Raw genomic sequence first — 26,271 nt, forward strand, 5'->3', positions numbered from 1 at the left:
GTCCAATGATTGGTGAATTTGTTTGATATTCAAGCATTAATAAAAAAAAATAAAAAAACATATATATATATATATATATATATATATATATATATATATATATATATATATATATATATATATATATATATATATATATATAATATATATGATTGGTGAATTTTTAAGTGCAACTGCGCATGACGCAAAGGTACTCAGGTCAGGAAGGATGTCATGTGGAGCGAGCCTCTAGCCCTTAACTATGTGTGAAAATGTCTTCCACATCATCTGTTATTCAGTTTGCATATAAGGGCCATAAAGAGTTCATATGCAGTAAGACTCTAAAAAAAAAAACATTCTGCGATTTGTAAATTCTGTGGTACATCAATTACCGAAGCAAAGGGAACAACTTCCAATTTCCATTGACATGTGGAGCGAAAGCACAAAGAAAGGTAAGATTATGAACTAATAATTTCTTTATATGCATAAAATCTCAGCATTTTGACAGCTAATGCTTAGTAGTTACTAGTTTGTTGTAGAAGTCTGCAAATGACTGCGCTCGTGCTCTCGCTTCTATTTTACGTGGTGTCCACCTGGCATCCGCCTGTAGTGATCGCGTTTTCCAGAAAGTCACATTGCTGCTACATTATTTGTCTCAACGGTGTTATTTTAATATATTTACTGTTTACAAAGTAGGACAAAAGTGTCACAGAGAAATCCAAACATTGTTTAATTAATAATAAAATGAGCATCTCCCACAAAAATGTCTAGCAGAAGGCCGCCCGCCCTCTCCCCCTCCGGCACGTTAAAACTTTTGCATTAAAAAGACAGCAATTTTTCTGCCGTCACGCTTTTGCACACCCTCCATAACAAAAAAGTTAATACAATTGAGTTCTAATGTTGTTTGTGGATTGTCCATAGTTTAAGCTTAAACACTGGTTTATTAAAAAGGTTTTTGACTAGTGTGTAAATTTTATCTTTACCCCACATTAAAATGTACTACCCAGTAAAATTGAAGAATTCGATTATCCGCTGCTGTTACACAAAGTGATGATGAGAAAGTGGCTCTAAAACACACAGAGTGACTGCACACAGGCCATCACAATCTTATGTGGACTTGGACTTGACTTGTCTCTCTCTGGTCTCGGTCTCGACTCGAACTCGACCCTCTCTGAACTTAGACTCGACCACAACCCTGCCATAATCACAGCCCAATGGAGTAGTATCAAAAACATTTTCTGACTAGAATTGAGTATGATGACGTCAGGCTAATAAAGTCAAGGGTCAAAAGCCAAATTAAAGCAAACACTGATCCCCATAATGGTTACGTTCAAACGTTTATTATTTTCAATACAACAAATTCTCAATTCTAAATTCTCAATTCTCAATTAACAAAACCAAACAACTCTATAAAACAAATCAAGTATATGAGTGTGTGCACAGAAGTTTGATGTATGCAGCATAAAAATAATGATATCCCAACAGCAGAACAGAAGTCTTAAGTGACCACCAGTGACAGAAGAATATCAACCTTTGAGGAAATGTTCCTTACCAAAACACCAGGATGATGTGGTTGAAATTTGTTAATTTTTTTTTTTAAGCTGCTATGAGCACACTGGAGACTGTATATCCGGGGTATGATTACATAATGGTTTTGTATTTATTTAATTATCACGTGAAACTAAAAACACTCTAATTTGATCATTTCAAACAATCAAGAGGTTTACAGCATTTCTCAATGTTTTCATTGTCAATTCACCTCAGAAGACTACGATCACTTCAGTATCCCTGCACTGATTTGGACACAAACACAGCAGCTGAAAATGCAATAAAGATATGGTATACACAGACTGCAAACGTGGCGAACCGACAGACAATCTGTGCAACTGGGAATTCACATGGACTCAAATTCATCAATGCGCTGTTTGGTGTTTCCTTGTCGTATTTGCCGTAAGGTTTTGTATTTGTCCCTTCCCAACCTCACATTCTCGGCATGGATCAGATCATTTGGAGTCTTCTTGCTTTCATCACGGGCATCTGCCAGCTCCGAGCTCAGAGCCTACAAAGACATTAGAAACAAATCAGTTAGCATAAGTAGAGTATAATTTATGTAGGACTAGCTGTCATCATTTGTTCTTCAGAATTTCTATTTGTTTCTTGTTAAATACATTTTTGATATCCGGATTGAGAAATTAATATGTAATGAGGTTATTCTTGTATTTTTCTTTTTGTTGTGCTTTTGCAATATGAAGAAAACAGTAGATACTAAACTCCTACTATTAACACAGCAGATTATATCAACAATAGTCAATAACTTATCAAATTATTTCACTAGAATACACTTGGAATCTCACTTCTCTCATTTCTCTTTCCAGAGAGAGCCCTCTTGTTTTCTTCACTAGTAATTCGTGATGGAAAGCATTTTCAATGATACGTCAAAGTTTTTATAATTCAGTAAATTACAGAAATAACACATTTCTATTTCACATTTCTATAACATGTCTATCATGTTTTGAATGTTTGGTGTGGTTTTTATTTGTGTTGTTACTGTTATCTGTGCTAATGTTCAATATGGCCCCCTTGAGTGCAAAACAAATCCCCCATAGGGCAATAAAGGTTTAATTCATTCACAACCTCTCATGTAATATGTAAGTAGTGATTTGAATTTCTGAATATCTGAATATGAAACGCATGTTAATGCCAAAAAAGGATGCAAATGTGACCAGCATCAGGTTTTTGGCTCATTATAAATGAAACCATTTACTCCTAAATTTCCACTTATAGCATTAGGAAAGTATTTCCCTAAATACAAGTTTACTTCAGAAATGCATACAGACTGCTGAGGAACTGTGCAGAGCAGCTTTCAGATATTTATTCATTTATTTGTAATAAATCATTACAGATTTTTAAATCTTTAAAAAGACTACATTGTAGTGCCAGTTGTGGAAAAAATAAATCCACTTTCTCTTTATGATTATACTGTAGGCCCGTGGCACTTACTACTTTAGTTTTGAAGTCTTTTGAAAAAAAAATATGTAGGAAAGAGATTTTAGCCATGACACAATCAGCACTTGAGCCTCTTCAGTTTGTGTATAGATCAGGTAGAGGAGTGGAAAACCACTTGCACCTTGTTAAATATGATTGTAAGACATTTGGAAGGAAAGAAAAAACATGTACATTTGCTTTTTATTGATTTTTCCTATGCTTTTTGTACTTGTATACAAGCCCACATTTTAGCAAGGAAGCATATTGATTATCGTCAATGTTAATTTGGATTGTATGTGTTGGTTGGTGGATTTTTTAACCAATAGATCCCTAAGAGTATGTGTAAATGGTTGTGTTTTGTGCCCTCTTTTGTTTTCCTTATAGTCTATACTAATGACTGTCGAAGCATTTTTGAGGGGAGACACATTATTAAATTTGCAGATGTTTCAGTGATTGACACATGGTCAGTGGAGGATGATTTTATTCAATTGTGTGATGCTTAATTTCTAACTATCAATGCTTGATGATTAATAAAATTGAGGCAAACATTGTATACATTCTATCATTAGAGGGAAAGCTCTTCAGTGTATGCATTTTCCAAGGAAACGTAGTATTAACATGGATGTCTCCATGTTTTACACCTGTTTTATTGAATCTGTCTTAGGTTTTTCTATTATTTGATGGAATGGCAACCTCAGTGAGTAACAATTAATGTGCAATGATAATGGAGACTGACAAATTTATGAACAAAGGGTGACTAGGAAGGGCCAGTCAGTCCTTTCCAGTTTTACCCATCCATTATGTACTGAACTTCAACCACTTCCCTGAGGAGGGAGTTCTTGCAACAGAGTTTGCTCTAGGCTATGGTTATGACATCTTTTGTTATAAACAGGATGGCTGTCTCTCATACTCACCTGTAGGCGCTTCTGCAGGCGTTCATTCTTCTCAGTTTCTGTTATACGCTGCTCTTCACTGCGGTCTTGATCAGTTCCAGTGGATGTGAGCTCAGCACTGGCCTCAGCACTGCTCTCATCATTCTCATCATGGTCATTCTCCGTCTGGGATATTGCCTGGATGTGGACCCCAATTAGCTTACTCTTCAACTCCTCTTTTGTCCTCTCCAGGTCTACCTCAACCATAATCGCCTGCCAAGATACTCATACAAAGAAATCTCAATGAACTTTTATGAGACTGCTAATGTATTTGCCTGAGGCTAACCGTATGTAACAGATGCAACAGTATATTTACACTCTCACCCTTCTCTGCCATTTCCTGGCTTCGTCCTCTTTCTTCTTTTTGGCATCTTCCAGAAGAGAGATTTGGGATGTCAGCTCGGCCAGCTCTGTTGCCTTTAAAGATATAATGAAGTAAACGTATTTATTTTGTAGAGAACTCTTTTCCAAACAGTAACCAGAGTCTGGCAAGCTTCAAAAAGCGCTTAAAGAACCATAAAAGCACTGCAAAGTTCTTACCTGGAAAAGTAAAAAATATTATTTTAAAAATCCAATACTTGCAAAGTGCCATTGTGTAAGATATTAAAGGGTACATATTATGCTTTTTAAATCTTACATTTCTTTTAGTATTTAATATAGCTGTTTGTGCATGTAAACAATCTGCAAAGTCCATAGTTCATCTCTGCAACAGAAAACACCTGAAATGGCTCGTTTGTAGTATACATTTGCATAATGCCCACTGCTGCTTTGATCTGCCTTCAAAGAACAGTGATTTCACTATGTTGAGGAGACACTGTTTCCCTTACAATAATGTTTCACTTGTTGCTGACCCTATGGAGGAAGTCCCTTTCTTCGAAATACTGAAGCCTGATTGAAGGAAAAACTACACTGACAAATGGCATCTCGGCACATCCAAATGGACTGCCGCTGGGCGCCATTTTGTCAGAATCTTTCTGCTTCAGAGCGAAGATCGTCTCGTTGCTGACCATGGAAGAAGAACATTTACATTTACGCATTTGGCAGACACTTTTATCCAAAGCGACTTACATTGCATTACATTTTACATTTTGTCAGTTCTTGCTTTCCTTGGGAATCGAACCCATAACCTTGGCGGCACGCTCTACTGAGCCTATCTGTTCAGCGTTCTGAAGAGCCCAGCAGTGGACTTGGCGATGCTGAATAAGTGTACTCCACTGAGATGACATTTCTCCCCTTTGGCTATCTAGTGAGTGATCTCGTGTTTAAAAAGAGCAAGGTTCAAAATGTGGCACTTGCAGGATACCCCTTGGCGAGCACTCTGAGTGCGTTGTCTGCCTGAGCCCTTGCTGAGACCGTGCTCATAGAGACAGATTGCTCTCATTGAGAGAGCATGAGTCTTGCCTTGGCAGAGTCAGCTCACGTCCGTACCTGCTCAGGCCCAGCCCAAAGCAGAGCCAGAAGTCCAAAGCGTCCCAGGCAGTCTTCCGGACAATTCAGGAGTGAAGAGGAAGCATCCTCTTAGAGGAGACCATGGATGAGGTGTCAGACTGGGTCATGAACATGATCAAACAAGGCTTTTCTCCAGTTTGCTTGCAGAACCCCTCAATTTTGGGACTCAGATTCACCCAGGGGATTGTTTTCTATCAGTGGATCTGAAAGATGTATACTTTCAAATCCAGATAGCTACTCATCACAGACAGTTATTGATGTTCATATTCAAAGGAGTGGCTTACTAGTTTAATGTCCTGCCATTCGGACTGTCACTGGCACCCTACACATTCACAAGATGTGTGGATGTGGCACTCTCCCCCCTAAGATGGAAGGGGGTGCACAACCTGTACTACCTCAACGATTGACTTATTATGGCCCAGTTGAGGGACGAGCTATGTGTGCACAGGTCTCTTCTCCTCATCTACTTAGAGTGTCTGGGGTTCAGAATCAACCTGGGTGCGGTATTCGACTCGGCCCAGATGCGGGCACGGCTGTCACCAGAGCACTCGTTAAAAATTCAGTGACTCTGGGAATCATTTAAAGCTGGGGGACTTTGTTCCCTTAAGGCGTTTCAAATCTTTTCAAATCTTTTGATAATCTATCCCCTGGTGTTATCCAACAAACACGAGGAGTCACTCTGTTTCTCTGTAGAATTCATTATTCGTTCCATTATCCATGCTTTTCTGAATAAGGTATTTGGTTTTGGGCACATCCCTATTCCAAACCATGGTTCTTCAAAATATCTTTGTCTGTGTGTCTGAAGAATAAAGTAATCCATACATATTTGGAATGACATGAGGGTGAGTAAATACTGTCAGGATTTACATTTTTTGGGTGAGTAACCCTTTAATATCTTAATGTATGTTTATAAGAAGTACTTTTTCCCTCATACCAGATTCTCTTGGTTCTTCATCTGGTTCTCAGATTGCTGCAGTAATGCGAATTTCACCCCTTCTGCAATCCTGCGGTCTTTCTCCAGTCGCTCAGCCTCTTCCTGAGCAAATTTCCTCTCCCGCTCCAGCTCCAATGCTCGCTTGGTCTGCTCTTCCAGCTCTGAACAACAGAACTACAATGTCACACAAATTAACTTTTTTCTGAAATATGATAGACATATGTAAGGTGTATCTTTTGCCCACAATAAAAAAATTTAAAATCCTATCAGATTTTCAAAATGTGAGAGACCACAAACATGATGATAAAAAAAATCATAGATTTAACAGTTGTGTTCCTGTTGTGTGGAGGGCCACAATATGACCAAGACAGCACACCACACACTAACAGATTGCATTCACAAAAACAAGAGTCCGACTGTGAACACGGGAATCTCGCAGATATCTAGCCACATTTCCACCGCAAGAACTGTCCCCAGGAACTAGGGACTGCAGGGACCGGGGTCTGAATGACGTTCCAGGTAAAAATGTCCCCCTCAGAAAGTCACTGCTCACGAGGTAGTACTTTTTCAAAGTTTAGGAACTTTCGGGAGTGGGACTTGGGCGCTGAACATGCTGATTGTTTGAGTTTATGCAGGATTTTATTTCAGCCACCATTTTTAAAAGTCTGTTGCGGTGCGTGCGGTGAAAGTTTGCTATTCGCATCAACAATGGAGTTTAAAAAATATGACCAATGGACCGACGACGAGGTTCAGGTTTTCCAGTGGGAACTGGAAAGTCACACACAGTCCTACGTCACTGGACTAATTTGCCTAATCTGCACGATATTTTAGACCGTGATGGAAACGCGAACAGCAACAGGTCAGGGGGGAAAAGTTCCTGGGACAAATTGTTCCGGGTCATTTTGCTGTTTTAACAATCTGGACTTTACCTAGGATTGAAGAGAATTGTGCCTGATTATCTTGTATTGTGTGGGTACCTTGTGATCTAAAAACAGTCATTACTTTTCCAAATCTATCTGATGACACTAGTGGCGAGGATATTACAAGCTTCACCTTTAAACCCATAAACTAATAATGTGACATTTGTAGTTCTAGGTAGACATTTGTAGTTCCAACCCTCTTGAGCTTTTTTGGTCTGCTCTTCAATTTGTCGAAGTCTTTGCACAAGCTCCATTGTCTCTCTTGCAATCTTCTCCGTTTCTTTCTCTGCATTTTCTCTTCTTTTTTTCTCATTTTCCAGAAGTGCTCTAAAATTAAAATGCATAAAAAAACATTGTCACCTCTAAAGAACATTATGATTGACACCAACATCTAGTGAGCTGTCTTGTTGTCTACTGCCTTTCTAAAGGTCCTTTTGCATTAAACACAAATACTGTTACCAGGCTAATATATTGGCAGTCACTCTGTGGTATGGTTCTGTGGTAGAGTCTCAGCTACTGATGCACAATTGAGTGAACCGATTAAAGGGAACATCTCGGTTACATGTTGCCACCTTGGAATTAGAATGTTCTATCTGTATTCTGAGCAGTTTTGAGACATTGAGCTTCAAAGATGTTGCATTCCATATAGCAAAAATGATATGGGAGCAAGACTCTTTCATACATGAAAATGACAGAGACCCTAAATGTATTCTAAATGTACCTCGTATATCAAAATCCTCTCAAATTTGTAAATGGGGATTTTTGGAACAGGTCAAATGCAGATAGAGCCTTCTAATAAAAATTAATAAAATCACTTTCCGCTTGGAATAATAAGGTTCTATTTTGCAAAACATTCATTGAAGCAATAATTTTCAAGAAACACAAACAGTTTACTTATAATGACTAGGACATTTATTTCATATTTTATGACTAATTATTTTCTGGTTCAAGTTAAGCATAAAAGGCAGTGCTAAATATTTTGTGGTGTGCAGATGTTAATTTTAGGTAGGAATATGATGGGCAATTAAACACATTATTGTAGGAACCGTTAGTTTAAGTACCTTTTGTTTTAGACAGAAAGAAGCTACTGTAATCTGACCAGGACATTATTCCACAGAAAGTGGGACGGGTAGAATGGCTTTCTCTCTAGATCAGTATGGATTGAAAAGTTTGTAGTCAAACTTTCTTGTTGGCTTGAGAAAGCTTGAGAAAGCCTAGCCAGAAAGTTTGAAGTAATATTAACAGCTTTAAGTTTGAAGGTTTCGAGTTTGAAATAGATTTAGTTTTAAAAGCTAGAATTTTAGATAGATTCTATAATAGATTAGAACCCTTTTGTTTTCTAAATAAACAGTCCCAAAACTTAAAAAAAAACACCACATAATGTAAATAGGTTGTCACAGAATACTAATATGTGAATAACTAAATTTTGACAAAAAATGTCAGATAGAACCTTATAATTCCAAGGTGACGGTATGTAAACCTCATTCACTCTGTGGGGGATATGATGCTGCATTATTCAAGAGATGCATACTATAATCTTGCACAAATATTTAGTTTGCTTTGCGTTTATGGCCGATACAGTTTTTGAAGTGAGTAAGTTGTGTTACTAACCAAACACCCCCTTGAAAACTGGATTCGATTATGTGGTCAATTTTACTACCATATATCTATCTATCTTCCCTATCTGTCACTCACTCAATATAGTGTTGATGTAGTGACACTACAGGGGGTCGCACTTGGGAGCCCAAACCCCTCTGATACTTCAGAAAAGGACAATGAGAATTGGCGAGTGGAATTTGCATGCCACTCCACTGGGCATACGGGTATAAAAGGAGATAGCTTGCTCCATTAGGGTGCAAAATGACAGGGGGGCACTGCATTCGAGGCAGACCCGGTTTTATGGGGGTGCTAGAGGATTAACGTAGGCAATCAGCACATATGGAGCACTTAGCCCAAGTACAAGGGCTCAAATGAAAAGGGGAATTCCATGAGTAACAGGCCTGAAAACTAATCCAATGAATTCAGCTTCAGGAGAACAGGAGGTCCAGAGTTTGCTGGAGATGAGGAACTCACATGAACAAAAAAGTGCACATCTTCTCAGAGAGGAGAAAGGCACTGATTGCAAGCGATACACCCAGTCGGTTGCCTGAAAATGACCTGTTTGCACCTAATAGCATTCGGGACAAAATCGGGTAGTGGGAACTTTGGGCACATACAGTAGCCGGGCCTGAATCTCAGATGATGTGAGAGTATTCCTATTTCCCTTTGTGGGGCAAGGGCAGCCTCTGCGACTCCCCTGGTCAGGGAGGATGTCAGGAGGCCTATAGCCACACTAAAAGAGTTTCAGCTCTCTCCAGCAAGTATAGTTGCTCCCTACATGGGACACCTATCTTCAGTATTCTCTGGGCTATGAGACACAAGCCTTCTCTGATTAAAAAACATCCAAGCCTGGCTAAAATTTGCAAAAAAAAACATTAATCCAGTCTCCCAAAACCATGTGGGAAAAAATGTGTTATGGTATGATGAGTCCAAGATTGAACTTTGGACAAAATTATAAAAGGTATGTTTGGTGCGAAAACAACACCGCACATCAGCAGAAGAACACCAAATCCACGGGGAAGCATGATGGTGGCAGCATCATGCTATGGGGCTGCTTTTCTTCAGACATACTAGGGCTTCAGTGAAGATGAAGGGAATCATGAATATCTCCAAGTACTAGTCAATTTTTGCACAGAACATTCTGGTGTCTGCTAGAAAGCTGAAAAGGAAGCAAACTTTCACCTTTCGTCATAAAATTGACCCAAACACATCTAAATTAACAAAAGCTTCAGCAAAGAAAGATAAACATTTTGGAATGGCCCAGTCAGAGCCCAGACCTGAATCCTATAGAACATCTGTGTGGGGACCTGAAGAGGGCCGTGTACAGGAGATGCCCTCGCAATTGAACAGATCGGAAATATTTTTAAAATATTACTGCGTCAAGATGATAGACCTATTTATTTATTTATTTATTTATTTATCTATCTTAAATATGTCATTTTGGTTTTCAGTGGCATTAAACGGGTTGTATTTTTTTTTTACATTAAACATGCAAAACTTCTAATATTATTCATCTTTGTTTCATTTGTTTTATTTGACAAAAAACAGCTTTAACAGGGGTTTGTAGACTTTGTATATCCACTGTAGCTAGTCAGCTTGATTTATTTTAATTTAGCAAATTTGCATGAAAGACAGCATCTCCTTTCAGCACTAGATAGCGATTGTGTCTTTGGTACCATAAAAATAGTATTGTATGTTCTCTCTCTGCTGTTGGTTATGAATGTTCTTACCTCTCTTGTTGTCTTTTGTTCTTCTCCTCTTTGGCCTGTGCTTTCATCTGCTGCACCTCAATGGAGTCTGGTTTGCGTCGTCTCATGTAAAGATCATGGTTTCCCATGCACAGAGCCAGAATACGCTTGTTAATGCGCAGACGAGGTGCATAGAACACAAAGTCCTGTGGTTGGAGCAGAGGACATGTTATAACATTTCAGACATGAGTAATACAACTGTAGTACAACAGGTGTAAGACAACTGAAATCCTCAACATCTCCAAAAATGAGTGAATGAAAGAATACATTAATTAAGAAATAAATTTGTGGTTAAGTTTATTATTTTAAGTTACCGGTGACTTTTTGTCTATGGGCTTAATGACAAATTTCTTGTCATTGAAAGAAATATTCCGTATCTCACTCCAAGGAAATCCAATCTTAGGTGTCAGCCTGTTGAAAAACAGCGATATTGGCATGGCACAGTCCATTGCAAAGAATTTACAAGAAATCACAAGGGTTAAAAATAAAAATATAGATGGTATACTTGTCTGAACGTTCATATATGTTGAGTCCCAAAGCATCAACACCCAACCACAACTCCGATCCTTTTTTGTTTTTGATGCTGAAATAGTTCACTCCATACATCTCCAGATCCTGGGAAATCTTCAAGTATTCTATCATTGCATCCTCTCTGTAGAGATTAAGCTGTATTGATCATACTCAAAAATCACATTTTAGGTTAAGGACACACTCTCAAAAAAAAAGAGTACAATATTGTACCTTTTTAAGGTACAAGTGGCCATCACTGGGGTGGGACCCTTAAAAGTACATTTTTGTACCTCCAAGTAAGGGGTAGGCAAGTTCGGTCCTAGAGAGCTGATGTCCTGCAGAATTTAGCTCCAACCCTACAAAGCCACCACAGTATAAAACTCATGGCACCCAGCATGCACTGCAGCATTTAGTATGTCACCATTGTTGAGATTCATATGCTGATTCTTGATATCTGTTTGCATCTAAACTTTTTCCCCCCTCGAATGTATTTAAAAATCAGAATTCAGAATGTCTGATCTGTGGCAATAAAGTATTGTTGGTGAATATTATTTATTAATATTTTTAGCCAGTGATGAGTTTAGTCAAACAATTTTCTTGGCTTCTTTTGATTTTAACAGATTATGTGTTTTGTTAACACTGTAACAAAAACCACAAACTCACATAAAAAGGTAAACAATATACTGCCCAACGAAAGGGAACACTGATCACCACAATGGTGACCAAACAATAAAACATCAACATCTATACCTGTTAATTCTCAATAAGAGCTTCTATAGATGTCTTTCAGGGTTGGAGCCAAACTCTGCAGGACAGCGACTCTCTAGGACCGAACTTGCCTACGACTGCTCTAAGTAGAGGAAAACAATGGTATAATTGCACCCAAAGGACCAATTGTGTACCTTTTAAAGGTACAGTTATATGTTTTGTTCCCCAAGGAACAAAATTGTACTTCCACTGTACCTTTTTGTCTGAGAGTGCATAGTTGTGAACTATTAATTTTATAAATAGGGCATATGGATTCTACCTGATCATGCCCTTGTGTTGCTCATGCCACACCCGAATTCGTTCTTCCCACTGCTCTTTTGTCAGTTTATGTTGTTCTAGAACTCTAGAAGAAGGTATTAGTGTATAAAGCAGAAACTTTCAAAACATAATTAAGTACTATAAAGTGATCTTAGTGTTAAAAGAATAGAACAGAGTTGGTGTTAAGCTCTTAAAAGAATAGAGAAACACCTTTGTGGCAACAATTTGTCTCTGCACAAATATCCAGGAATGTGATATTCTTTAGTGTAGTCACTGTATTTCATCTGCACTGCATATGAGGCCAGTAGAACAGCCGTCTCTGGAGGACAGTAGATATCATCATTTAAGATTCCCTCTTTCACTTGGAGGAAAAACAGGCGCTGTGTAGCTTCCTGAATCAGCTCTTCAGCCACGTCCTCAGGGAAGAACTTTGCTCGAAATTTAACCAGCAATGGGGTTTCTTTTCTGACATCTTGAGCAGTCACCTAACATATAAACACATGTTTTTGTTAGATGTATTTCAATACTTTCGTGTAATGCAATCAAGTGGCATTAAACTGATATAAAGTCAGTGTCAGAAGGAGTTTTATTGGCCAAATCTGCTCACACACAAAGAATAGGACCGTGCAAGTCAAGAGTTTTCCATACTCAAAGAAATAGATATACAATTACATATTTATAGAATAACGTGAACAGAGAATAGTATTTTAATATACTGTACATACATAATTGAAGTTTTTGCACATAACATTTGCACTGTCAAGAAACTTTATTTGGGAGCAGGAGCTTAAAAAAAGCAAACAAAAATGTAAGCTGTTTCCTTTTTAATTTTTCGGTTCTTGCCTTCATTTTCAAACATACCGGATCCAAATTTCATTAGTTAAATACAGATTAATGACAGGTAATTTACCACCCAGTCAGATTTCTTTTCTAATTTGTGCTGTAAAAAGGTGTAGTATATAAATGGTAACTTGTTTGCCCACAATTTTATAGTGTAGCAGGGCGGTCTAGGTCCCGCCCTATTGAGCATAGTTGTCACCTGAATGGTGGGTGTGACAGCCTATCACTGCCATTCCTGGCGTATTTAAGGCAGAGTTTGTCATTGGGGTGCGCATCATACCATCTTTGTCGTGTGTGGGCGTGGGTGCGCAGCTCTGCGGGAGGTATGTATTTAGCTGTTTGGCTAACGTTGCTGCTAGTGCCTATACACCAGTTAAGTGTGTCTATTTTGTTATAGCCAGGTTACGGCTGGTGTGACTTTGCCAATGGGTACAGGCTCTCTTTAACCCCAGGTATGGTAACCCTAATGCATTAATGTGTGTAGTGGTGTGTCGTAAGATGCTCACTGTCCAGCTAGCTGCCCACTGGTAAGCCTCAGCCTGAAGGTTCTTTTGTTTTTCTTTTATTATTATTATTATTATTATTATTATTATTATTATTATTATAATTATTGTTATTATTATTTTCTCTTTTCTTTGGTTGATCAATAGTTTTCTACATTTTTAACTAAATGTGAAATAAAGTCATTTTTGTATTTATATCTACGTCTCTTGTCGTTAGGGGTGAAGAACCTGGGTGCCCTATATTGGGTTTGAATTTTCCGCGTTTATAGAATCGGGGTGGCGTAGTCGTGCATTAGTGTAAACGATTTTTGCTTCCTTCGTCATACTCTGGCGTAGTTATACTTCGGGTAAATTTGTGTCTGCCCATCACAGCCCCGCCACAATAGCACAAACAAAGTTTAAAATCAGTAAATTATAAAGAAAAATGAAACCATGATCTAAGTTTTAACAGGTCAGAGGTAGGAGTATTTAATTGCATCGTCAAGTGCAGCTGAACACTCGGTCTCGAGTCTCAGAGGTAGAGACAGTGTAAGGTTTGTGGCATTGACAGGTTAGGTAGGTAAGTAGATTGGATATGTAAGAAACAATGAAAACACTTAACTGGACAATAACAGTTCTTTGTTTGGCAGATGAGAGGAGCGCACAAGGTGACCAGGCGGAATGGAGCAAACACATTGTTAAGGGAGGGTTTGGAAAGGGAGTCTTTGCAGAAACAACGATGAGACTAGACATTGCGTGTGTGAGAGCAGAGAATTAATTCAGTCCAGGATAAGCAGGTCATTTATGACCAGGTGTGTACAATCAGAACCTCACCCTAAAGGTGGCACCTGACACCCCAAAGTCCCCAGGGGAAGGCCACAGAGCATTAGGGACAGAGGACTGGGGTGTGACCGGGGTGCCATGGTGGAGTAGGGGACCACAGCAGCAGCCGGAGCTGGGGACTACCAAGGTGGAGTGGAAGGGGACCATGGCAGATGCAACCAGAGGAGAAACGACTAGGGCTACTATGGTCTTGACAAAGTAGAGTGACTCGGCCTCTGTGACTGTGATGGCCTTCTAGGCTGAGACGAGGGAGTGAGGAGCAGCCTCTGTGGCTGAGACGAAGGAAAGAAGGGTGGCCTCCATGGCCTATATAAGGGAGTGAGGAGCGGCCTCTATGGTCGATACGAGAGAGAGAAGAGTGGCCCCCATGTCCGAGATGAGGAGTGCGAGAAGCTGCCTCCGTGGCCAAGACGAGGGAGAGAGGAGTGACCCCATGTCCGAGATGAGGGAGTGAGAAGCTGCCTCTGTGGTCAAGACGATGGAGAGAAGAGTGGCCCCCATGTCCGAGATGAGGGAGCAAGAAGCTGCCTCCGTGGCCAAGACGAGGGAGAGAAGAGTGGCTCCATGTCCGAGATGAGGGAGTGAGAAGCTGCCTCTGTGGTCAAGACGATGGAGAGAAGAGTGGCCCCCATGTCCGAGATGAGGGAGCAAGAAGCTGCCTCCGTGGCCAAGACGAGGGAGAGAAGAGTGGCTCCATGTCCGAGATGAGGGAGCGAGAAGCTGCCTCCGTGGCCAAGACGAGGGAGAGAAGAGTGACCCCATGTCCGAGATGAGGGAGCGAGAAGCTGCCTCTGTGGTCAAGACGATGGAGATAAGAGTGGCCCCCATGTCCGAGATGAGGGAGCGAGAAGCTGCCTCCGTGGCCAAGACGAGGGAGAAAAGAGTGGCTCCATGTCCGAGATGAGGGAGCGAGAAGCTGCCTCTGTGGCCAGGACGAGGGAGAGAAGAGTGACCCCATGTCCGAGATGAGGGAGTGAGAAGCTGCCTCTCTGGTCAAGACGAGGGAGAGAGGAGTGGCTCCATGTCCGAGATGAGGGAGCGAGAAGCTGCCTCTGTGGCCAGGACGAGGGAGAGAAGAGTGACCCCATGTCCGAGATGAGGGAGCAAGAAGCTGCCTCTGTGGCCAGGACAAGGGAGAGAAGAGTGACCCCATGTCCGAGATGAGGGAGCGAGAAGCTGCCTCTGTGTTCAAGATGATGGAGAGAAGAGTGGCTCCATGTCTGAGATGAGGGAGCAGAGAAGCTGCCTCCGTGGCCAAGACGATGGAGAGAAGAGTGGCCCCCATGGCCGAGATGAAGAAGAGAAGGGCGGCCCTTGTGGACGACATGAGGGAGCGAGGAACTGCCTCTATGGCTCAATGTGAGTGTAACAGTGTCAAGCTAGTGAGAGCTGTGCAAGTAAACCTCACTCCCCTGATCTCAAGAGGCGCTCTAGCGAATGACTCTTTAGCCTCCTTGTTAGAGCATCCATCTCCCACGCCAGAGACCAACACAGAGCGGGACGAGTTGGACCTGGGTGAGGGGTTACACAAAGACTGCTTCTACACAACAGTTTTATGTCACTGGAAGTGTTTTTGTTCCTGGTGCTGGAATCTTGACCTGTGTATAGCACAGTTTCACCAGTTTTGAATTTCCTACAAGATCTTTTTAACAGTGTCTATCTGTGCACTATTCTCCTGTTGATGATTCTTGCTGGGTTCCCACCATCTGATTTGCAGTTTTTTTTAAAGGCTGTGAGTCCCCAGTGTGGGCCTTTCCTCTGGTGTTGGAGTTCTTTTGATCTGTTGAAGGATGCAGAACTTAAGTAAAAGCGCTTGAAACTTCCTTCTGGCTGTGACTCATGCCAAAAGTTTTAATGAGCTTCATCCATTCTCCATGATGCTGTCCTGCATGATATGGAAGCCGGGTGGCACTAGTGTTACCCTCTGGCCCAATCTAACTTTCCAACCATTTATTAATCAGTCCATTACGCTGTGCTCTCAGTCTCCAACCCTTAAGTCTGATGTTAAAAGATATTTAGTTATTTTGTCCTGTTGAAAGCTTCAAGGTGTTATGTTGATGCTATGGCACAGTTAACACAATCTGATAACCAGTCCATCACAAGGCTAACACACACATTCACACTCTCACTTACACCTATGGCCAAATTTTTCACTCAAATTCCCCTATGTTGCATGTGTTTGGATTGTGTGGGAAACCAGAGGACCCGGAGGAAACCCACATGACAAACTGCAGTGGCCTATATTTCCCTCAGCTCAGCTTATGTCATTGTGCCGTCATCAGTTCTTTCTCAGATCCATTAAACAAAATAACAGTCATCCGCGGCTATAGTTGAACTGATTTATTACATCTATATATAATTTTTCTTTCACCAAACAAACAGGATTAAAGAATGCCTTGACACAGAACGTTCTGGGGCAAGGCCTAGACAGGGTTTTCTTCTCTGCAGGCATAGGTTCGACAGCCTACGTGTACCAAAGAAATATTAGTTATTTCAGAAATATTAATGTCCTTCGCATCTGCACCCACATTACCCCTTAGCCTACTGTTTAGGCTCACTGCCTGTTTTATTTTGCTGTCCAGCTATCAAAATCTGTGTGGCAAAACTGCACGACCCAATGGACAGAAGCATTTATATTTAAGTCTTAGCAATGAAGCAGATGATCAGAATGCAGCAGTGATTTCAATTAGTTTAACCAAAAAAATAAGAGGATCCTTGAAGATGAAGAAGACGACAACAAGAATAATCAGATGTAACAGCTAGCATTTCATTAAATTTCGTTATTTAAAATAAATTAATTCTGAAAGACCCATTTCTCTTGCCTGGCTATCACCAGACCACACTCAATTTAAGATTTAACATTGGTCTGGGGAGTCTGCTCTGTATTTGCTACTGCACAAGATGCGTGATAAACAAGCAAAAATTAAATGACTCTGTACGCAATTGGATCGTCCTTCAACCAATCAGACCACAAGAGGCGTGATCAACAGGCAACGACCCATCGCTTCTCTATCCATCATCGTGTTAAACCTGCCAATAGCACGCCAGGTGGATAAGCCTGTCTTTGATTGGTTCCCTCAAAGGTGTAACAGAAGCAGTAGAAATTAATGTACAGGTTTCCAGACTGAGTTGCAGGGCGAAATCAAATCACCGGCAGATCAGGCTGGGTTTACCCAGTCTACCATTTCTCTGCTTTTATTATTAAACCACTGTACACTCTTAAACTTAAACTTAAACTTAAGTGGCTCCAGATTTTCCTTAGGAATGAGCATTCTGTTTGGTTTAGTTTTTCTTCTGGTAATTATCTATTAAGCAGTGTTGTAGTCACGATCAGCTCATTCGAGTCAGAGTCGAGGCTGAGTTCAGAGAGGATTGAGTCAGAGTCGAGACCGAGTCCAGAGAAAATCCACAAACAACATTACAACTTAATTTGATTAACTTTTTAGTTACGGAGGGCATGCACGGCGGACACAGCGTAAAATAGAAGCAAGAGCTTGCGGGTCACAGGTGTGGGAGAGAACCTGGCGGGAGTCTTTGCACTAACGTTAGTCTCAAGTCATGCACACAAAAAAATCACCAATCATTGGACATGTCAATCAAACATCAATTTAAAGAATTATTAACATACAGTAATAATCATTAAATATTTTGAATGGGACTCGAGTGGACTCAGGGATAAGTCCAATTACTAATATGTTAGAGTACGAGTCAATACCAAGTCCAAATGCACACGAGTCCATGACAAGACCAAGACCATTAAAATATGGTCTGGAGACCGAGTTCAAGACTGAGTCCGAGTACTACAACACTGCTATTAAGGGCATCGATTTCCTGATGAGGTGTGATTTTGAGCCATCAAAATTGGAGTGTAAATTATTGTCCTTATCCTGGAAAATACAAGCACAATTTTCCACACATAATTTACACTCCAATTTCGATGGCTTTTTTCTTTTTGGAATAATAGGTGTATCCTCAATAATAGAAAATCTATATACTTTCATGATTGGTTGGATAAAGATGTATGGTCTATTGCATGATGGATGGAAAAGGGAATTTCCCCAGTCATGATGATTTTTCAAGTACAATTTCAAGTACAAAGTACATCACTTATAATATTTATAATATAAGATACTATTTTTCTTTGTTAAAAGAGTTTCCTCAAGACTAAGAAATGTAATAAATTATAGCCTTAACATCTTGAAAGACAGCTGTAATAATAATAGTTAAAAATATAGCTGCAAGCAGCAATTAACAGGGTTCAAGTGCTTTAAGCACTTGCGTAAAAATATTTGGTTTTATTTAGCAAGCATGTTAGCACTTAGATCATAGATGGAATAGACCATTTACAGCCAATTTACCAAAATATATTGTTTTTAAAGCCCCCCAGACTATTGGCTGAACATCTGATGCATATGGCACACTTATCTGGAAACGCTTAAAGCCCCCCAGACTATTGGCTGAACATCTGATGCATATGGCACACTTATCTGGAAACGCTTCAGTTTTGAAGTCGTCATCTGATTGGTTGAATTCTACAGAATGTCAAGACATGTGTGTTGCGTACATTAACGGTCCGCCTGGAAACAAGTGCCACGACTCCAAACTCCCTTGTGGAAGAAGAACACCGTTGTGTTTACAACTGTGACAATGAGTGCTTACCGGGATCAACTAAATGCTGGATTTACAAAAGTATGTGAAGTTCCCGGCTCCATTGTTGCATTAAACTTGAACAACGTTCTTGAATGAATTTATAGATGCACGCCGTTCTGTTATTGCAGGGACATAGACTTTTCACGCCCATAAACATGACGTGGAACAAAACAAACTGTGATTGGTCAAACGTCCTATTGGGTGGTCCTTGACCAATGAAAGCTAGAAGTAGATTTTAGAAGGTGTAGCTCTTTACACAGGACATTAGACTGTGCCTACCAAGTAAAAAGTGATGATGTCCCAGATATATTATTACCTTCACCATCATCAGACAAGTCAGCTCGTCTACTTACCAATTGCACCTTCCCCACATTACCGTATTCATCCCACTGTTCATGTTTCCCTCCCTCACCATCCTCCTATGTCTTCTCACTCCACAGAGCCTGATCTAGTGGATGATCCCCCTCTGCCCCGGCTCCTGGAGGATGGGCCTGTAGATGTTGTCAGGGAGATTGTGGATTCTGGTGGTGCAGGGGTCATCTTCAGTATCTATTCTTGAGTATCTGGGGCGGCAGTGGCTCTGTCGGTGTATGGGTGAATTTGAGGCAATATGTAAAGCGCTTTTGGATGGCCATGGGTCTGTTGAAAGCACTATATAAATGCAGTCCATTTACCATATTCGACTGGGAAGACTATGGACCTGAGGAAAGATCATGGCTTGCTCGGGAAAACATTCAAGATCTTGCCCTCACTGCCAGCTTCCATGAAAGTTTATCGAAACATTGTCGAGCTCCATGCTGGCTATGACGTTGGGGTCCTCAGCCCTCAGGACTGGTAATGTCATGGTCACAACAGGCATTCCCTCCACACACAACCAGAGTCAGACTTGTAACTCGAAGGTTGCAGATTCGAGTCTCAGGTCCGGCAGGAATTGTCGGTAGAGGGAGCGAATAACCAGCGCTCTCCTCCACCCTCAATACCACGACTGAGGTGAGACTTGAGCAAGGCACCAAACCCCCAACTGCTCCCCGGGCGCCGCAGCAATATGGCTGCCCACTGATCTGGGTGTGTGTTCACTACTGTGTGTGTGGACTTGGATGGGTTAAATGCAGAGAAAATTCCAAGTATGGGTCACCACACTTGGCCACACGTCACTTTACTTCACTTCATTCCTCTTACCCAAATACTAATCACCTGTACCTTTTACTCATCACTGCGACAATCAGAGCACGACAAGATCACTCGCCACCAGTCAGTTGGCTTCTGGCCTCGTCGTGGACACAGACTCACTTACCCATAAGACATACCTGAGAAATGATGCTACTTGTTCTCTTGCGATTACTCCAGTGATCTCCAGTGTCAACAAATTCCAGCATCTTTATCCAACGACCTCTAGCATATTTCTCCAACCATTTCCTTTAGTCTGGTTTCCCCTGACAGTAGTACAAAAATGCAGATTTAATTTATAAAAATAAAAAAAATCCTCTTATCCTCTTACTTTTCCAAAAGGAATTGGTGGTTCTCTTCAAATCTTTAAATTTTACGAAGAACAAAAAAGCCTTTAAGCTACATAAACTTTTAGAGGTACATTTTGTTGATTTCATTGCCATTGTTTCATTTTCTTTGTCCTTCTCCTTTTTTTTCTTTCTTTTTTTTTTGTATTTTAGTTTTTGCTGCTACTTGTTATTATTGGAATTGTCTACTTAGGCATTTTTTTGTATTTCACTCAAGCAATAAAAAAAATTCCCATCAAACTTTGAGTTTGTGCAGTTAGTATAAAGCACCTGTGGTACCTTGGTAAAAAAACAAAACAGCTCTTTTAAGAGTGTTTTAGTACAGAACATTCATTTTTAAATGAGCCTAATGATAAAGTGGGTCACATATATTTTACGATGTACATAATTATGCGGAATACATTTTATTAAAATCAACTGATTGATGTTGCTTTGTGATTGTCTCAGTCAGCATGAGGTGGTAAGCAAATACACCTCAAATGAAAGTGGGCATTTCACATGAAATGCAGTAACGTCTTATACAGGTATTGTCACAGTTATGTTCAGTTTGTTTTAGGCCACATACACATGAAGCCAGAGCTTTCCCTTTCCAATCTTTTTTTTTCCTCGTCTCCAGAAATATCTGCGTACACATGAAACCACTGAAACCGACTCAAAACGATGTAGTACACATGCCAGACCAGTGTGTGGCACTGTAATTCTGCCACAGAGATACACTAAAAACTTGGAGCATGCGCGAGACGTGGTGTGATGACTTCACCGTTTCACAGAATATACGTATTGGCTATACACACGAAAACGCAAGGGTGTCGTTTTCAGATTTATCCACTCTGGGACCCAGAGCGGACCCAAAGTCCGCAAAGGACTTTCCTGACCGGTCGTAGGAGTCTCAGAGGTCCTGGCCATCGTCCTTGTGGGATTTTCCGTTACTGTCTCCCTGCCATTCGGCAGTTTCATTTCTGGCACTGATTGTTGCCCTCAGTTTGTTCTTTGTTTTTGCCATTAAGGAATATTGTCTAAAGTGTATTAAAGACTGTGAATTGCACCCCTCCCTGGTCTTCCATCATCCTTCCTTCTAACAGGTTTCAGGCTCCCAAAATGCCGGATCCGTGTGCACGAAACGCCGAAACGAGACAAAAGCTTTACTTATACAGCTTAACGCCCTTGTCAAAAAATCCTAAAGGATTCCAATAAGAAACCTGTACAGGATTCCATTTAGAATCAAAATTCATATTTTAGAATCGTTCCTATAGGATTCTGTTAGGAATTGTCTTATAGGATATTTATGTCTTGTCCTGTAAGATTCGTATCTGATTCCAATAGGATTCAGTGGGAAATGTCTTATAAGACAATACATAAATATCCTGTAGGATAATTACCACAGGATTTGAATGGGATCCAATTGGGTCTCTCTCTCTCTCACTCTCACACACACACACACACACACACACACACACACACACACACACACACACACACACACACACACACACAGGCGTGCACACACACACACAATGTTACTCTAAAAAGTAATTCATTAATTTATAATTTATTTACTATAATAAAAAGTAATAATAAAAAAATATTACAGAACAAAGTGAAATTCCATTAAAATAAATCAGAATGTCCAATAAGATTCTAAGAATCCAATAAGATCCTACAGGATAAACTGAAATTCCAATAGGATTTTTTGACAAGGGATGCTTCTCCGTGTGGACGGGGCCTTAGTACCTGTCCCAAATGGCACCCTAAAAATACCCTTCCTCTGAGCCCGCACTTTCACAACGTAATGCCGCTTTGACTGTTGGGAAGAAGTCCGCTGAGTAACCCACACCAGTGCGGGCTCGGCAGAAGTGCGCATCGAGGGCTCATATCGACCTCAAAGGGGGCGCTCGCGAGCACCCTTCTGAGACCTAAAATGACAAATGGGACACCCTGCGGTCTGGTGGACTTAATGGACACGCGCACACAGCGGCCATTGTAAGTCCACAAGACCAAAAGTGCACATGAAGTGCCCCATTTGGGACAGGGCCTTAGTTTTCATGGACATTCAGTTTGTTTTCATCAGTCACATGTCTTCCTTTGTTCAGTTTTCCCGCCACTTTTAGTTGTCATGGTAATTAATTTGGTCATCACAGGTGTTGACCATTATCTCCCTCATTCACCATGCTTTCTGTTTACTCTTGTCTGGTATTGTGTGTGTTCTGTGCACAGTCTTGCACGTTGGCTTGATATTTGGATCTTATTAATAAACCCTGTGTTATCTTTAACTTCATCGTCGTCTTCATCTTCCTAGAACCTGAGCGTTACAGGTATAGGCTGCTGATTTAAAAATATAACATAAAAGAACAATGTTTGATAACTTTTTTTTTTATATTCTTGATAAAATTTCATTTGTTTCTTGAAATGGTTCAGACCCCTGTTTATAAGACAGATAGCTTATGGCAAAAAAATATGCAAGTATGATCAAGATTAACCCGCTTATTGAGTTTCAGCCATGTAGAGAAGCCCTTGCTGTCCTGATACTGCAGTCCAAAGTACCAGATCTCTCGGAGTCCAATCGTTTTCACAACCTTCAAAGGGACAAATGTAATGATGTCACTAATTGTTCACTCTTTGGGGTCTATATGTCGATGTTGGATTTATTGACGTTTGTCTCAATTCCATGTGAAATACATACTTGGTCAAAAAGTTGTTTGCCAGTTGTACTGGGCTGAATGGCAAACTCCAGCTCAGCGTCCATTGTGGTGACCCGCACGTTTATCTGAAAAGAGCAAATACATTATGTACAATAATATATGGCATTGTACCCGTGGATAAGGTCAGCTGCATTTAAATTGAATATTGCACTACAAATATCAATAAGCCACAAAATAATAACATCAAAACGTGGACATGGAGACCATTCAGGTGAAAGTGTACTGAGTGCACTATAGTATTCAGAGAAGGCACATTACTGTAAGATCTAGGACAACGTGCAACAGCAACACCTGGAGTATATTATGAGTAGAATTGTATCATAATAAATCAACAATAGCATCAAAAGTAACAAAATGATGGACACTGGTCAGAAATCCTAGGTTGTGGGAAAAAGAAAAGCTGTGAACCAACAAATTCCATGCAATTCAACTCAAACATCCAACAACAAAGAAAAGTGTGTGTGTGTGTGTGTGTGTGTGTGTGTGTGTGTGTGTGTGTGTGTGTGTGTGTGTGTGTGTGTGTGTGTGTGTGTGTGTGTGTGTGTGTGTGTGTGTGTGTGTGTGTGTGTGTGTGTGTGTGTGTGTGTGTGTGTGTGTGTGTGTGTGTGTGTGTGAGAGAGAGTGAGAGAGAGAGAGAGAGAGAGAGAGAGAGAGAGAGAGAGAGAGAGAGAGACCCTGGACCTTCTTATGTTTTTTTTTTCTTTCAGATTTATACATCATATGAAAACTGAATAAATAAGCTTTCCATTGATAAATGGAACATATGGAACATATATCAATGGAACAATATTTAGGATAGAATAATATTTGGCCAAGATACAACTATTTGAAAATCTGGAATCTGAGGGTGCAAAAAAATCTAAATATTGAGAACATCTCCTTTAAAGTTGTCCAAATGAAGTCCTTAGCAATGCATATTACTACTAATAATATATTTTTATATATATTTACGGTTGGAAATGTATAAAATATCTTCATGGACCATGATCCTAATATCCTAATGATTTTTGCCATAAAAGAAAAATCAATAATTTTGACCCCTACAATGTATTGTTGGCTATTAATATACACGTGAGACGCATGACTGGTTTTGTGCTCCAGGGTCACATATATTCTTCAGAATCCATATATACATAAATATATGTATTAAACAACAGTATTTCAAAAGATAAAGTATGTATAGTACACTAAATTACTCTTACTGCTTTAACAAAGTCATAGTTGTGTATTACATGAGGTCAGGATTTTTAAATAGGAAAATTATCTGTATTAAAAAATATATAATCAGTACTCACAGACATTTGACTGTATGGTTAGATCTCCTGCTGTTGTCTTGCTGTAGTGGTCTGCTCTCGTCAGAGTCATATGAAAGGACTTGCAGTATTTGCCAGGATTACTCCTAGTTAATGTGGTCCATTGTACCTCTAATCCAATAGCAGCCCTGGAATCTCTCTTCAAGTTAAACCCTGAAGTTAACCTTGGGAAAAAATCAAAAGGAAATAAATAGAAATCAAATGTACAGTATGCAATTATTCACGAGGTATGTTTGCGGTGCAACACATGTATACACTGGCAGACAGACATGTTGGGGAATAGGTAGCTATCTGTTGCTTTTTAGCTTGTTATCGCTATAGTTAAACACATTTGACAAAAACAAATGTAGGATAATAGGACTTGTATGTGTGTGTGTGTGTGTGTGTGTGTGTGTGTGTGTGTGTGTGTGTGTGTGTGTGTGTGTGTGTGTGTGTGTGTGTGTGTGTGTGTGTGTGTGTGTGTGTGTGTGTGTGTGTGTGTGTGTGTGTGTGTGTTTGTTTTTGTAATTTATGAGGACACAAATTTGTATTATGACACGGGTATTACATTGCTATTACGACATAAACATGACATTTTGAATCATGAAGTTCATATGTCCTTTGTTTTATCAAAAATGTAAAAACGCAGAATGTTTCCTGTGATGGGTAGGTTTAGGGGTAGTGTGTGTGTGTGTGTGTGTGTGTGTGTGTGTGTGTGTGTGTGTGTGTGTGTGTGTGTGTGTGTGTGTGTGTGTGTGTGTGTGTGTGTGTGTGTGTGTGTGTGTGTGTGTGTGTGTGTGTGTGTGTGTGTGTGTGTGAACATGATGGTTATTGTAGTTCTATGCATTTACTCATCTCACTTGCACAATAAAGATTCAGTGTTCCTCAAAATTAATAACATCAGTCAAATGCAAAATCTGAATAATATGCAAACCTCCAATAATTACATGTTAAATAAAAAATTTTTTTTGAAAAAATGTTATGCATTTGATCTGACTTTATTGACCATAGTATGGGAAGCCGTTCAGGAAATAATATATGTGTATTGTTTGAATATGGATTGGTTTACTGGTTGAATGCATGGTTTAATTACAAACACACTGGTTTATAATACATTGGTCTGATCAAGTGTACATGGCTTTGCTCCTTTATACACTGGTTTTTTAAAGTAAACATTGGGCTCCTCAAATATGCAATGGTTTCCTCAACTACATATTGGTTTCTTCAGTTATATATTGGTTTGTGTATATATATTGTTTTGTTCAACTATATATTGGTTTATACATCGGTTGGCTCGGTTATACATTGGTTTTCTCGACTATATATTGGTTTGTTCAACTATATATTGGTTTGTTCAACTATATATTGGTTTGTATATATCGGTTTGTTCAATTATATATCGGTTTGATCAACTATATATTGGTTTGATCAAATATATATCGTTTGTTCAACTATGTATTGGTTTGATCAACTATATATCGGTTTGTTCAACTATGTATTGGTTTGATCAACTATATATCGGTTTGATCAAATATATCGGTTTGTTCAACTATATATCGGTTTGATCAACTATATATTGGTTTGATCAACTATATATCGGTTTGATCAACTATATATCGGTTTGTTCAACTATGTATTGGTTTGATCAACTATATATTGGTTTGATCAACTACATATCGGTTTGATCAACTATATATCGGTTTGTTCAACTATGTATTGGTTTGATCAACTATATATTGGTTTGATCAACTATATATCGGTTTGTTCAACTATATATCGTTTTTTTTATATATCGGTTTGATCAACTATATATCGGTTTGTTCATCTATGTATTGGTTTGATCAACTATATATTGGTTTGTATATATCG

General features: G+C 39.8%; 1 protein-coding gene across 3 annotated transcripts; it reads right to left on the reverse strand.

Annotated features, from left to right (window-relative positions):
* Nucleotides 1–1,297: 1,297 nt before the first annotated feature.
* Nucleotides 1,298–24,696, reverse strand: msnb (moesin b). Of its 3 annotated transcripts, none has more exons than XM_079838797.1 (13): nucleotides 24,406–24,696; nucleotides 23,092–23,175; nucleotides 22,889–22,984; nucleotides 12,293–12,567; nucleotides 12,084–12,167; nucleotides 11,052–11,198; nucleotides 10,861–10,957; nucleotides 10,529–10,692; nucleotides 7,396–7,526; nucleotides 6,280–6,440; nucleotides 4,221–4,313; nucleotides 3,879–4,109; nucleotides 1,298–2,038 (listed from the first exon to the last, which is right to left on the reverse strand). In XM_079838797.1, exons 1-13 carry the CDS (start codon nucleotides 24,409–24,411, stop codon nucleotides 1,874–1,876), a joined length of 1,734 nt encoding a protein of 577 aa, XP_079694923.1. In that variant the 5' UTR covers nucleotides 24,412–24,696; the 3' UTR covers nucleotides 1,298–1,873. The 3 variants fall into 3 exon arrangements, with proteins under 3 accessions (XP_079694923.1, XP_079694924.1, XP_079694922.1); XM_079838798.1 differs by having other exon boundaries at nucleotides 1,299–2,038; nucleotides 3,879–4,034; XM_079838796.1 differs by having other exon boundaries at nucleotides 1,299–2,038; nucleotides 7,333–7,526.
* Nucleotides 24,697–26,271: the final 1,575 nt, after the last annotated feature.

Source organism: Gobio gobio, assembly GCF_949357685.1.
Source record: "Gobio gobio genome assembly, chromosome: 16".
Classification (NCBI taxonomy): domain Eukaryota; kingdom Metazoa; phylum Chordata; class Actinopteri; order Cypriniformes; family Gobionidae; genus Gobio; species Gobio gobio.